At 54.5% G+C, this 14,550-nt stretch overlaps 1 protein-coding gene across 1 annotated transcript; it reads right to left on the bottom strand.

Annotated features, from left to right (window-relative positions):
- Positions 1–5,796: 5,796 nt before the first annotated feature.
- EN1 (engrailed homeobox 1) lies at positions 5,797–11,290 on the bottom strand. Its single transcript, XM_050752716.1, has 2 exons — positions 9,931–11,290; positions 5,797–6,897 (listed from the first exon to the last, which is right to left on the bottom strand). Exons 1-2 carry the CDS (start codon positions 10,799–10,801, stop codon positions 6,581–6,583), a joined length of 1,188 nt encoding a protein of 395 aa, XP_050608673.1. The 5' UTR covers positions 10,802–11,290; the 3' UTR covers positions 5,797–6,580.
- Positions 11,291–14,550: the final 3,260 nt, after the last annotated feature.

Genomic DNA, 14,550 nt, shown 5'->3' on the forward strand with positions numbered 1-14,550 from the left:
AGAGGGAAGAGGGCTGGAGAGATGCTGAGGCTACTCCTAGTTAAGACTGAAGGAGAGGAGGAATAGCCCTTCCCTCAAATCAGTGCTCCCCCCTGTTCCCCCAGGTGCCAAAGTCCAGGACTAACGTGGAGACTTGACTCTGTGCTATGCGACTGCGAATCATTCTTCCATTTATGATAAGTAACTACAGTATAGACTTCAACGTGATTTGGTGCGAACTTAGCAGGACGACCCTGGACCTCAATTTTCTTATCTGTAAGGTGGGAATTATAATAGGCAATACACATAAATGTATGTGGTTGAAGGAAATAAATTGTGTTAAATGGCTAGCAATGTGCACGGAAGGCCCTCGGTGAGTAATAATTATGCTAATTTTGAATTTCTGGGAATGGCATCTTCTGAATTGCCTGCACTCTGCCAAATGGACAAGTCCTGTACCTGGAGGTGAAGGGGCGGGGGAAGGGCAAGGAGAGACCTGCTGTGGTCGTTACTGGGACTTGCTTTTGTTTTCTTCAGGATTCAGTATTGAAATTGGGAGTGTGGAGGCGGCTTCTCCCCAGCTCTCTCCGTCTAGTTTTCCACTGTGTTCTCTTTATCAGATGGCAGAGCCGTGGGTCTCGCTGCAGGAAATGGTTGCTGTCAGGACCCGGTTGCTGCTGTTAGGGCCCAAGCCCACTCTTGCAGTAGCTGTGGCTGAATCAGAAATTCTCCTGGGTCCTTTCTGTCTTTGGACTCTCATCTCTCTCACAGGAGGCTCCCGCCCCTCTGCCCTGGTCCTGGAGGCCTGCAGACCAGGTCTTCAGGAGGAAGGGAGGATGCTGGCATCCCAGATGGAGCTTTCTCCATATGCTTGTTTGGTGGCAGGGGGCAGAGAGGAATCTGTTGCTGGCTGACAGTGTCTAACTTGTGTCTGGCTTTATACCCCACTACTCAGCAGAATTGAGGAGGGGGAGGCAAGTACTCACTAGTCTCCTCTACAATCCCCTACCCCCTCCTAGCACTCCCACCCACCTGCCTGCCCAAAGCAGAGTCACAAGCTGTTGATAAGAATACTCTCTTCAGGATGTGTGTGCCTGCACACACACAATATATTTCTGCTTTTCTATTGGGTCACACATACCTAGAGTCTTCCACTACTATAGCCCGAAATCTTCCCAAGTGTCCTCAAAACACCCCACCCCCATACCCGTGGGGAGAATTCCAGAGTGGAGGGGCCCACTCCATCTCCAGAGTGGCATCCAGCTGGAAAAGGCTGTATCTGAAGCAAACTCAAGGAGTAAATTGTAATGGCCCATGACTTACCAAGCCTCTGAGAAATCTGTTTGGGATGTTTGCCTCCTCTCACCCTGGGCCTGCTCCAGCCCCAAGAGCTAGAGCTGGGAGGGCACTGGATGTACCTGCTGGTGGGAGAGGGTTGTAGCATTGGGTCTGTGTCTGAGCACAGGCACCTGGACTGGACCAGCTGCCTCCAGGGGAGAGGGAAGGCGCTGCCTCTCCTTTTGGTGGCTTCCACAGGAAGGAGAGGGCACACAGGTCTGTCCTGATCACTGGAAAAAAAAATGTCCTTTCCCTCCCCTGGCTAGGAGTGAAGCCCACCAGCTGGGGCATGCAGATGTGTCTTGGACACCAGTATGTGTATTCCTGGCTCATGTATAGTTGTGTGCCAGAAACTTCTACACAGGCAATGTCCATGTGCTTGCTGTGAATGCACTATATATTGGTCCATTGACATTTGTATACATGCCTATGTTTTGCATGTGTGCATATGTATGCACATGGGTGTGTGCATGCTTATGCATTTGTATGTGTGGAAGTGTGTATATGTGTGCATTGTGCCTGCATGCATGTTGACATTACCCACTTGATGGCACAGTGAGAAGAGGCCTGAACTGATAGGAAATCTGAGGACTTTGCCTCTCATTTGCCTTGTGCTTTCTCTTGGGGCACTTTCTGTCTCATGATTTTGTAATTCAGGAATCCCTGAGGAAACTTCCAACACTGACACTGCATTAAAAGACTGGCCTAAAGCATTTGGGGAGGGGTGGAGGCTGGCAGAGTCCCTAGCCCTTCCCCTTTCTACAGGTTGCCAAAGAAGAGAAACCCCCTCCCCAGAGTTCAAAGTGAGAGAGGACAGTGGAGGTTTCTGGTGGGAGTGAGGAGGGATGAAGATACTCTGCCACCTCCCACAGATGGGGATGAGCATATTCTTCCATTTGAACCCAGTGTGACATCCAGACTAAAAGGGTCCAGGCTCTGAGGTGAAGCTGGAGAGGACATCTGAATGCCTCCCTGCCCTTGTCTGCCTCACTCCCCTGTATGGTGGAAGCAGAGGATAGTGGGTTGGCTAGATTGCCAGAAGAATGGCCTCTCTCATTCGCACAAAGGAAAAACCAGGCTGACCATGGAAGGAATTGATGGCCACCCCTGACAGAAGCTGCGGTAGACACTTTCATCCAGGGTGCAGAGTCTGGCCCTGGCCTGCATCTCCTGGACCTCTGGGAGTCAGCCAAAGCTCACCTGCCTTGCAACTTACCCTTTTGGGGCCTTTTTTCTACTGAATGTGTGTGTTGGGGTTGGGGGTGTCCTGGGGCACAGTGGCCTCCTCCATGGTATTATCTCTGGAAACCCTGCCACAGGTGACAGATGGGTGTGGGGCCCTGGGAGAGTGCAGGCTAACAGGCCACTCCTCTATTCCCTGGGCAGCCCCATCTAGGGAGCTTAAGAACTGGGTACACATACACACACCCACAGACATCAAACAATCACTGCTAGAGGCCATATACCCAAAGCACACACTTCCACCTCCCAAACCTAAATAAATATACTCAGTACCATGCCTATACAAATGCCCACACACAGTACAACCCACGCATACATAAGCCCACGCAATCACACCAAGCAACCCCACACTCCCAAATACCACAACACCCTCTCCTTCCACTTTCCTCGTGCCTTCCCTCAGCCCCATCCATGGCCTTCTCCCTAACCCTACTGAAGAAAAGAGAGTTTCCAGCAAGAAAACAGAGACCTTTGCCCTCAGAAAGAACCAGGGATCAATACTGTTTAGACTCAGCTAGCATGTATTTCCTTTTAGACTGAGGAAGATTTAAGTTTATGGTTCAATTCAATCTTTTAAAAAAAAAAAAAAAAAAAAGGAAAAACAGAAAATGAGGAAGTTGGGATGGTGTGCTCAAGTATTTATTTCGCTGCATCCCCAGACCTTAATACACAGGCAGCTCACTAAGCCAGCCTCATAAATCAGAGAAATCAATGCCCGTTTATGATCATTATTAGTTTCTTTTTTTTTAAGGGCGTGTAAAAAAAGGTCCCACCAGAATCCTCCTCCACTTCTCTACTCCAATCACAAAGAAGGAAAAATGGAGAGAAGATGGGAAAGTCATCCTGGATGATGGCTTCAGGGCCTTGGCCAGATCCTTGAGGTAGATGCGACTTAGACACCCATAGTCAAGGAGGAGGCACAAACAAAATGTTTAAGTTCTCAGAGCTTCATGTTCTTTCACTGAACAATGAAGAAAAATCCACTTGCCCATAGTGATTGGAAGATTAAAGGAGATAATGGGCAAGAAACCAAATTACATAATAATGACACTCACGTCTGTACACTTTACTGACGCAATCATGGGGGTGAGTGACCACCTTCTCCCCCTCTCACTGGGTTAAAGGGAAGAGCTCTTGGCTTTGATCTCTTGGATAGAGGAAGGGGAGCATGAGGAATGGGGTGGTTCCTGGAGTCGCTGCTCACACTGGCCTCTGTCCCAGCCTCTGGACCTGGCGGTCTTGGGGGACTTGGATATCCTAAGGGGCCACAATAGGGAGGGGAGAAGGGAGTGTAGCCAATTCCCGGACATTCAAAAATAGTAAGGTTCTCCAATATATAGAGTTGAGCATCCTTAACATCACATCTGGATGTTCTGGGAGGGTGAAATGGAATGGGACTCTTCCTGAAATTCCGAGACGGCTGTATGAAGGGAAGGGTGCTCCAAGACCCAGGCATCAGACTGTTTAACAGGAAAGCCTGCAAGGCTTGAAAATTCCAAGCCCACTCTGCAAGGAAAGCAAAGCACAGGCTTTTGACTACCAGAAAACAACTCCCCTGGACCAACCCCAGGGAAGGGTCCAGCTCGCTCCTTCTAACTCTGCCCACAAAGATTGGTTGAGCACCTATTATACGCAAGAGTTACTCAACACTCCTCCAGAAAACAATGGGCAGATGGAAGGAAGGAAATTAATTGCAATAAAGTTGGGAACCCACAGCAGTGTCAAATGCACTCTCCAATTCCACTCCAGGCCACTGAGCCCCTAAACTCTTATGTAGGGATTTAGAGGAGACCTAGGCTTCCTGGGATTGAGATCTAGCCCTGTTAGTTCCCTGGCCAGGAGCGAACAGTACATTGGGCCAAATCAGGGGAAATTTTTCAATAAAAAAGGTGGAATAACTAGCCATTATCATTTCACACAAAATCAATCCTGCAAAAACAATTAAGAAACTCAAGCGAAGAGCACAGAGAACAGGGTTCTCACACGTGCACAAACCCAGCAAACACACCTGCAGACATTCCAGTGTGCAAACACAAATTCACGCATGTACACACAGTGAACTCACACACATCCAATTGTGCATCTCATTAGAGAAGAAAATCAGTTGCACAGTCCTCACGGGTACAGGAACACACAAAAAACTGGTAGGAACTTAGGTGCACCAATATCTGCACATTATCATATATGCACACAAGTATGTGTGGACACCTGCCCGTCTAGCTGCACACGTATGGGTATATACATACATATTGCAGAAGAGAGAAAATAATGTGGGAGTGGAATTTACAATTTTTAAAAATCCTGGACAAAGGAGAGAGAATACCTCCTGAGAAGGAGCCTTCCCTTCCTCCCCTTAACTTCTTAAGGTCTGAGAGCAGCTCCTGCCTTGGAAGGATGGGCCCCAGTGTTAGCAGCAAGAGGCCAGACATTTCCTTCTGGGAACCCAGGGTGTCCTGAGGGCCCTGGGGGCTTCTACGTGCGCCCCCCGCCTTGGTGAAGAAGAAAGTTAGGCTTTGTTGGGATGCTTAAGGGAACCCTCCTAGGTTTAGGGCCCAGACACAGCAGACCCGCGCCCACCTCGGGTTCCAGGCACTCCGAACAGCTTTCCCAGCATCTGGGCCTTCTCTCCTCCCGCATTGTGGGACCAGGAGATCCGAGCCCCGCGAGACTCCGCTGGCTGCCCCCGGACCTGCTGCTTCGCCAACAGAAGCCCTCCCCCAAACGAAGTGCAGTGAGTCCAGGCGGCCGAGAGGCCATGCCAAAGTGCCCCTCGCCCAAGCGGGCTGTTGGGTAGGGAGGAAGGCAGGCCCCCTTCTATCTCTGGATGAAAAAAATCTGCAGCAAAACCTGCACCAGAGGGAATAAAAGAAAAAAAGAAAAAGAAAAGTGCAGGTTGGAGTGAAGAGCAGGCTGTACAGGAGGAGGCCGCTGCTGGGCTGGGCCTGGACCGGTGCGGGGAGCTGCCGGGTAACCCGGGCAGCATTTCCGAAGCCAGGACTGGGTTTGCCGGCCTTTGAGTTCCCTTGAACGCAATCGGAAACCAGGCGTGTCCCGCCAGACCCTTCAGACCCAGGCCAAATCCGCATCTGGGCCGTGCTTCCCCTTCGCCCCTGCATTCGTTGTGCGGTGATCGCAAGGCCCCGCCGGCTCCCGGCCCGGCGTGCGCAGGGGCGCTGAGACGCTGTGTGCTCGGACCCACGCCCTTCCCGAGCCCGCAAACAGGAGGGCCGCCAGCGCTCGTGAGCACAGTGTACACTTTATTTCAGACTACAGGTTTCTGAACATAATAAAATCTTTGGCTTGTAGCGGCGGTTCAGTCTCGCAGTCTGTGGGGTCGTATTTCTCAACAAGTCTTCGGAAAACGAAAGGGGGGCAGAACAGACAGACCGACAGAAGGGGCCCAGGAGGTGGGGGAGAGGAGGTGGGCAGACACGCAAGGAAACACACTCACGCACACAAAGAAAAGTCCCAGAGAAACCAGGGCCAGCGATGCGGGTCGGGAGGCACCGGAGAAGCAATGACATTCAAATGAAAAAGGCAACGAAAACGAAACTGGGCCGGGGGCAGCGAGGCAGAGGGGGAGGGGATAAAATAATTATAATAATTATAATAATTATAACAATAATAATAAAGGAGATTAATAAAAATGTCCAGCAAATAGAGATCGCTACACGTATGTGTTTTCCTTACCTGAAATTAAATATATACAAGGTCGTAAGCGGTTTGGCTAGATAGAGCTTTAAGGAGTTCGCAGTTTCGTCCCTTATACTGTGAATAGAGAATAGATCTTATTTTTCGATAGCACCTGTCCGAGTCTTTCTCCCTTTTCAAAAATGCTGCGTTTCAACGTCATTGTCCATTCTGAGGCTCTCTTTCTGTCTCGCTCGCTCTTTTCCCTTCGCTCCCTCCCTCCTTTGAGCAGATGCTTTCTCCCCCAGCGAGGGGCCGGGAGGCGACGGCGGCGGTGCCGGGAGGCGGCGCGGGCACGGCGGCCTGACCGCGCGGCCCCGGCCGGTGGCGTCTACTCGCTCTCGTCTTTGTCCTGGACCGTGGTGGTGGAGTGGTTGTACAGTCCCTGGGCCATGAGGTGCAGCGCCAAGCCGTTCTTAATGCCTGTGGCTTTCTTGATCTTGGCGCGCTTGTTCTGGAACCAGATCTTGATCTGGGACTCGTTGAGGCTGAGCTCCTGGGCCAGGGTCTGCCGCCGCTGCTCCGTGATGTAGCGGTTTGCCTGGAACTCCGCCTTGAGTCTCTGCAGCTGCTCGGCGGTGAACGCCGTCCGCGGCCGCTTGTCCTCCTTCTCGTTCTTCTTCTTCTTCAGCTTCCTGGTGCGCGGACCTGCAGCGGCGGAGAGGGCCGGAGTGGGGGTGGGGGTGGGGACGGAGGGCAGAAGGGAGGGGGGAGAGGGCAAAGGAAGCGGTGAGAATTGCATTGCCGAGCTGGGCCGCGAGCCCCGCGCTTCCGGGGCCATCTCGGAGGCCCTGCTGAACCCCTGGCTCCCTCCCGCCGGCCAATCCCTCGATCAAAGTGCCCCTCGCCAGACCACTGGGGTCTCCGGGTTCCCTTTGGGAGGGCAAAGGGTGAAGGAAAGCTGGTTGAGGTTGTAGGTGCACCCCACACCCCAATTCTCACAGGACAGTCAGGGACAGACCGAAATCACAGCATTTTCCGGCCAAGAAGGAAGGAATCCAAGATGACCAGATATTTGGAGCTCATCTGGCCCAGCCCAGAGTTGGGGGTCAGGGGCCTGCTATCCTTACAGCCCTGGAATAGATAGGACTAGGGCAGTGAGGGCAGGCCCTGGGGGAGTCACCAGCCTACAGACTAATCCTCCTCTCCTCCACAAGAATCGAACCTACAGGAGAACCTACAATAAGACACCATCTGCTTGTAGCTATTGACCCCAGAAAACAACGGGATAGTGAGCGGGCTGGGAGAAGGCTGCTCAGCTCCAAAGTACTTGGTGTCTACCTGTGCAATCCCCCCCCCCCCCCCCCCCCCCCCCCCACCTCCTTGCCTTCTTTCTCTTTGGCCTAAAGGAAGCCTTTTCTAGTGTCTCAGGGATACAGGGACCACCCCTTCTCTGAAGGAGAAGAAAAGGCCCTCATCCATCCTCATGACCCTGGCCCCTGGGTTTTCAGCCTTGCCCCTTGGATCCTCTAACGGGCTGTGTGGGATAGGGTCTCCCTTATCTGGGTCTTCCTTATCTCCCCTTTGAGCCGCTGCAATTTCAGGATTAAAAACTCCTGAATAACAAAAACAAGCCAGATTGGCTTTCTCTGCCTACTGATGACATCTGCAAGGAGACTGCAGCCCCTTCCCCCATCCATGAGCAAAAAGAAGCAGAGGAAGGGAGACAGGGACAATCCAGAAAAAAAAAAAAAAAAGTGCTTTGACCGCCAGATAGGAATGGGAAGGGGCCACAGGAAACCTCCTTAGGAAGGTGAAGTTCCCTTCAAATACTAGTCTGGGAGGAGGGCCCACTGAGAAAGGAAGGAGGGAAAGCGGGAAAACCAGGATAGGATTAAACTGTTCGTGTGTGCCTCAAAAGCCTGCACCTCTGCCCACCCGCTTCCACACCCAAGTCTTCTGGCATTTACTTGCTGGGTCCTGCCTTGGATAAGGTAGCTTGCTGAACCAAGTTAAGTCCCTGTCAGGCCTGTTCACCTCTAAAACTGTCTGGAAAGAAGGATCTTTGCCGGCATATCCAAACCTAGCTACAGAGAGGCAAGCTGGGCAGCCTACTCCTGGGGCAGGCAAGAGCCTGGGGTAACCAGTTGTCCTATGACAAAGAGTCCAGGCCTAGCATACTGCAGCGACTCAGATCTGGGTCGAGGCTCATCCCCTCCTCCCCCAACTGCCCAAGCAGGAGAAGGAGCTGGTCCCCTACCTACCCAGGCCCATAAGAAGGAAAGTGGCCAAGAACAAAGCCAAGGCCCTCTCCAGAGCAGAACTGGGGTTTAGATTCGTAATTAGCTGAGCGGGGAGAAATAGCCCAGGAAATGCGCACAACCCCAAAAAGGCACCACTGCGCGTTGTGCATCCGGGACATGTTGAAGTGTTGTTGTATGCGTGTGCGGAGGCACGGACTCTTGTAATAAAATCGTAGTCTCCCGGCCAGCCCGAGCCGTGCAGCCTGACAGCTCAATCACTCTATCCATCAGGCGAGTCAATCAAAGCAGCTTTTCGGAGGTTCAGGGAGCCCGACGTGTCAATAACGGGGCTCGAGATGGCGGGAGCTGATAGTGCGCATCGATCCGCGCCCGGCCGGCAGCGGTGGGGCGGCGAGAGACCAGCCAGAGGAAAGCGGCGCGTGGCTACGTTGTTCCCGGCCCCCTGCCGGACCCGGCGCCTGGAGTGCTGATCTTGGGCCAAAGCTTCTGCTGCTCTCCCAGACACTGCGGGCCTGGGCGTCGGGCAGGCCTTGGCCTCCTGTTCCGGAGCCCAGCTCAGGTCTCCTCCTCGGGTTCGCCAAGCGCGAGGGGCACACGGAAATGCAGTGGAAGGAAAGCCGAGAAAAACAGGCCCACGGATGCCAGAAATCTGCTAACTGCTGGATGTGCTGGTGAAAAAAGGAAAGTGCCAGGCGGGGAGGATGTGGGAGCCGTTCTGCGGAGAAGCTACGGAGGAAACTGGCTCTCATACCCTTGGCCCGGCTTTCTGACCTGAGCCTGACCTGTTTTCTCTCCTCTCCCACTGTTTGTCAGTTCCAGAAAACCAGAGGCTGCCAGCACCCACCTTTTTGGCAACTGCCTTTCCCTGGATTCTACCCACCCGGGTCAGACTCTTCGCTACCCGACCAGGGGAGAGGGACGGCTTTCAGACGCTTTCCTCCCTGTCTTCCTGTGTGTCCCCATATTTATCAGTGTAAACGGTCACTCCGCAGAAAATATCAAGATGGTGTTTGTGTTTGTAAGGACACACTGTGAATATAATTTTTCTGAACAAGGCCTTCTCTGGTCCAATCTGGCCCCCGGACGATCCGGCTGGTGGGATTTCAGACACACATCACTAGGCCCACCTTCCTGCCATATCTAAACACCCTGGAAACAAAATCATTGACTGTGTACTTTTCCTAAGAATAATAAAGATAAAAGACAAAGAAGGCCCCAGGGATTCAGAGTTCAAAACCAAAGAATCGAGACTCGAGCCTCCTGTGCCACGAGCTGTAGCTTCTCGGGTGGTGGCCGCAGAGGCCAGGATCGCATAGCTGGGTGAACATTCGGTTGCGGCTGGAACTGGGGTGAGGAAGCAGGCGTGAGAGACTGGAGTACCCGAGGCCGGGTTTGCTCTCCCTAGCGCCGCAGCTTGGCGTTCTGGGGCGGTCCGCGAGGCCAGAAAGCATGGCGCAGCCCGGAGTTGGGTACTCACCGGAGGATGGACGATCCGAATAACGTGTGCAGTAGACCCAGGCGGGCCATACGAGAGGCTGCTGCGAGTCAGTTTTGACCACGGGCCCGCCGTTGGCTGAGCCCATAAGTAGGATGGCGGGGTTGCCGTGCTCCGGGTATTTGGTGCCCTGCGCTCCTGGGCTCCCTGCGCCGCCTCCACTGCCGCCGCCGCCGCTGTCCGAGGGCTTGGCTGCTGCGGCCGCCGCCGCCGCCGCGGCCACTGCCGCCGCGGCCGCTGCCGCCGCCGCCGCCGCCGCAGCCGGGTTCCCAGCTTTAGACGCGCCCGCGCCGGCGGCGGCTGGCTGGGAGCCGTCGGGTGGGCCACAGTTCGCGTCCGGGGCGCACAGGAGCGAGGCAGCGCCTGGCGCCCGGGTGCCCAACGGGTGGACAGGGTCTCTACCTGCGCCAGTCTGGCCTCTGTCACGCTCGACCCGGCCTCCTCCTCCTGCGCCTCCTCTGGCCGCCGCAGCCACCAGAAGCTGCGGTGGCGGCTGCTCCTTTTTGCAGCCGAAGTCCGGCCTCAGGATGTTGTCGATGAAAAAGTTGGTGGTGCGGTGCAGCTGGGCCGCTGGCTGCGGCTGGTGAGCAGGCGCCGCGAGATGCTGAGGCGGCGGGGGCGGGGGGTGTGGGGGGAGGTGCGGGTGGTGGGCCAGGGGCGGCAGGCAAGGCGCCGCGGGCGGCGAGGGGGGCGCGGGCTGCGGGGACACGGGCACGCTGTCTCCATCGCTGCCGCTGCTGCCGCTGGCGCCTGGACTGAGGCTCAGGCTGAGGCCGCCCGGGGTCGCCGCCGCCGCCGCCGCGCCGAGGCCCGAGTCTCGCTGACTTTTAGGTTCCGGCTGCTGTTCTTCCATGCTCGGCCGCCCCGCCGCCCCGGCAGCCGCGCCGGCCCCCGCCCCCACCGCCTCGCTCCCCACCCCACTTTGCCAGCGGCCCGTGGGGGTGCGCAGAGGAAGGAGGCAGGCGAAGCCCCAGCGAAGGCACGGGCGGGTGCAGGAAAAAATCTCAGGCGTCTGGCCTGGATCGCTCGCTCTTATCTAGCAGATAGATCTCGCTGTCTCTCCCTCTCTAATTTGTAGACATCCAGATATGGAGACACTTGGCTATTTCTTTTTTCTTTCTGCAACCAGATTCAATGATTTGATTTAAATGGGGAGTAAGCCACGGCCAAAAAAAAAAATGAAGGAAAAAAAGGAAAAAGGAAAAAGAAAGCAAGAAAAAAAGAAAAAAAGCTCCAATAATTTTTTTTCTTAAAGGGAAAAAAATAGTATTTAAAGTCTAGCCATCTTCCTAGGCAGTAGTGAGGGATTTGACTTCCCCGAGTGTCACGCTCAGCTGTGCCCAGAGCGTGAGGCTGGCAGCGCCTTTAATCGCCTTTGCTTTTTTTGCAGGAAGAGCGCGTCTCCGCCAGCGCCGGGCTGGGTTTTTTTTTTTTTTTTTTTCCTCTTTTTTTTTTTTTTTTTTTCAAATCTCTGACAGCTAGGATCTTTGCACAAACTCTCTCGCTTAAAAAAAAAAAATCACCCAGGCACACTTTTTGCCTTCAAACCGGAAGCACGTGAGTCAGGGCCGCACGTGTGCGGAGCCAATGGCGAGCCGGGACTCGCGCTGACACTCGGGCCTCGGCCCAATGGGTGCGCGCGGGACTTTGCGGATAAATAATCCGGGGGCGTCAGCCGCGGGCGGAGAGGGGGCGCCGCGGCGCTGGCCCTGTGCGTCGGGTCCGCCCTCCCCCACCCGCGCCCCTCCCCCTCCTTCAGGCCGGGACCGAGGAGGGGGCAGAAGAAACCCGGGAGGGGTGGATTTTGGGATGTAGGCAAATGGAGAAGCAACTCCATAAACAACTTGTTGGAGAAACGCAGGATTATGGGTCTGTGCGCGCCGGGAGCAGGGGCAGTAGGCAGGAGCCTGGCTGTTTTACACCCCCACGCCTAAGAACCTCAGCTCTTTATTTTCTCCTCTCTCTCTGGTTGCTGTTATGAAGGATGAGTGGTTGTTGTCACTGCCGGTTTGTGTGTTTGTGGGTAGGTGTGGGTTTGGGTGTGTGTAGTGGAGGGAGGGGGAGTGAGACAAGGAGGTCAGTGATGTGAAATAGACCTAGAGTTGGTTTCTTTCAGAGGCGCAATTTATTTTTCACAAATAGCAAAATCTGAAAGGCCCGCTGCGCCTAGCTAGCGTCGCAGGTTTACGTTTGTACGTCTCCTGCCGGCCCGCTGCATTGCTTTCCCTTTGTGGGGAATCCGCACCCATGCCCTTCCCGGTCCAGACTTTCGACAACACCCTGGAGCTGTCCTGGCGCCATAGCGCCAAGCCCAGAGGGCTCGGAATAGCCCCAGCGCCAGCCGCCTGGACCTTCCCTGGCAGTGGGAGTCCAGGCAAAGCAGAGTAATCTCAGGAGGGCCCCCGCGCTGGCGAGTCAGAACGCGGATGCCCGCTAGGCCCTAGCTTTAGAGTTCAGGGTAACCTCTATGTTAGATTTCCCTGCAAAGTAAAATCAAATAAATAAAAGCGCTGCACCCCAAGTGTTTGCCCTGGCCAGCTGACGTTGTGAACAAGGAGTTTCCCTCAATTGCGGGGTAACTGAATTTCCTGGGATTGCTCCCAACTCCCTGGGTGCCTCCAGCTCCAGCCCTGGCGTTCTTCCCTAGTTTGAGGGGAATGCGGTTCCTCTAGCTGCTATCACTCTCCCGTCTGCCGGGCTCTTTTTCGCTGTTTCCTGGTCGAGGCACCCCCAAAGTTTTCTCATAACCGGTAATGTGAGGGACGGGAGTGGCTTGTGGACTGAAGCTCTAGGCACCTGCGGAACTTGTCTCCGGAGTCGTTTTGGAGGACCTGTATCGGACTCTGCTGAAGCCTGCGGTGGCCGAGAAAGGCAAACGAGGCCTTCGGGGGTGTCATCTTAGAGCTCCAGCGGACCTCCTCGCCCTGAACGCCCTCCCCAACTGGGACAGTAGAGAAAGTACCTCTTTGGAAATATTGTCTATTTGTGACATGCGAAATAATCCCCCTACCTCCAGTTTTCCAGAAAAGTCACAGGGGGTTAGGCTAGGAGGAACATGCAACTAAACCCACAATAAGTCGAACCAACACCGCAGTAGCTGAAGTTTCTCAAAAGGGCTGGTGGAGAGCAGGAATTCGTATTGCTCACCGCATCTTGGGAGCAGGCGAGGGTCCCCCGATTTCTGGGGCTGAGTTCCCGGCTAGACTTGCGCTGCAGCCTAGGGGAGAACACCTCTGTCCCTAACGCTGCGCTACAGTCTTCTCAACCTTTCCAAGTCGCCTCCAACCCCACTTTGGAGTCTCCCGAGTCCTCTTCAGTCGCACACCCAAGGGCTCCCCGAAATCTCCAGGCGCCCCCACCCCTTCTCCCCGAAATGAGGGTGGGATTTTATTTATATTTAAGTTCGCAAAATTGAAATCTTTATCCCGCAAGCAAGCGTGGGTACTTAATTAAATTCTAATTAGGACACTATCAATATCCTATTTAGCCGCGTAGCTTTTGTGCACCGCGGTCCCTTTCAGCGCGGTAAATAGGGTCTCGACGCCTTATCTCGCCTGCAGGAGACGCCTCGAGAAGGGCTGCGGAAGATAATTTATAGGTTTTAATTACTCTTCATTCCGCCTGATCAGCTTGGCGTTCATCACAGGCCTGTGAATAAAACCCTGGTCAAAAGCTCTGTCACATCGCGCTGGCAAGACGCTTAATCAAAGTGAGCGGCCCCGCGCGCCGCGCGGCCCGGCTCCTCCACGTAATTTCCAGCCAGCTGATAAAGCCAGCTGAATAATGCGGCGGCCCTTTGGAGACGCCATTTACAGAAATGACTTTATTGACGGCTTAACGTCGGTAATTCATTTTACCTTTCATGTAGTGGAGCCCGGATTTGTTACAGTAATGGGATGATAAATGCACCCGCGGCCCACGAGCTCGAGCTGGATTAGGCGGCACTCTGCGCGCTGGCTTGTCCCCCCACCTCCCCCAGGCCCGGCCTGGCCCGGACGCTCGGTACCCCGCGCCGCCCTGCGCTCCATGACCTCCACCCAGACCCTACGCCCTCCTCTCCCTCCTGCAAATGAACATGCTATTGAGAACTCTGTGTGAGCGCATTGGCGTCTTGGCAAGCACGCAAGTGAAGTGTGTGAGGGCTGAGTGAACAAATGTTGGCCGAGACGGATGGGTGAGGGGTTCACAGAACTCTGAGTGATCCCGGGGCTGGGCGTGTGAGTGAGGAACTACGGGCAGGGTGAGTTGTGTGTACAAGTATGTGGGTAAAGGGTTAGGGTGTGTGTGAAGGATTGTATCTGCACGAGTGGTTATATTTGTGTGGCGGTCCTTTTGGGGGCACTCGTTTCTGCCTTTGGGAGCTAAGGAATGACTTTCAACTTGATGCCCAGGCCGGGGTGGCAGAGAGGTGGGCCTGCGGGTAGCAGGTGGGGAAGCCTTACTCAAATGGAATGGAGCCCCTTTCTCCAAATGCCATCTGCTCTTGGGCCAAAGATATGGAAGTGTGGGGGTACCCCGTGCGCCTTTCTATGGCTTTGCAGTTCTGAGCTATGCAGTCACCTGGGCTAGAGGCCCACAGAAGGCCATAGACTGGGCTGTGTC

The sequence above is a fragment of the Macaca thibetana genome, chromosome 12, assembly GCF_024542745.1.
Source record: "Macaca thibetana thibetana isolate TM-01 chromosome 12, ASM2454274v1, whole genome shotgun sequence".
Taxonomy (NCBI): Eukaryota; Metazoa; Chordata; class Mammalia; order Primates; family Cercopithecidae; genus Macaca; species Macaca thibetana.

Excerpts from the sequence above, each read along its gene's own strand:
- EN1 (XM_050752716.1), bottom strand. The coding sequence starts at position 10,801 with ATGGAAGAACAGCAGCCGGAACCTAAAAGTCAGCGAGACTCGGGCCTC. Across the intron at positions 6,898-9,930 it reads TTCGGATCGTCCATCCTCCG|GTCCGCGCACCAGGAAGCTG; the intron begins GTGAGTACCCAA and ends CCGCCGCTGCAG.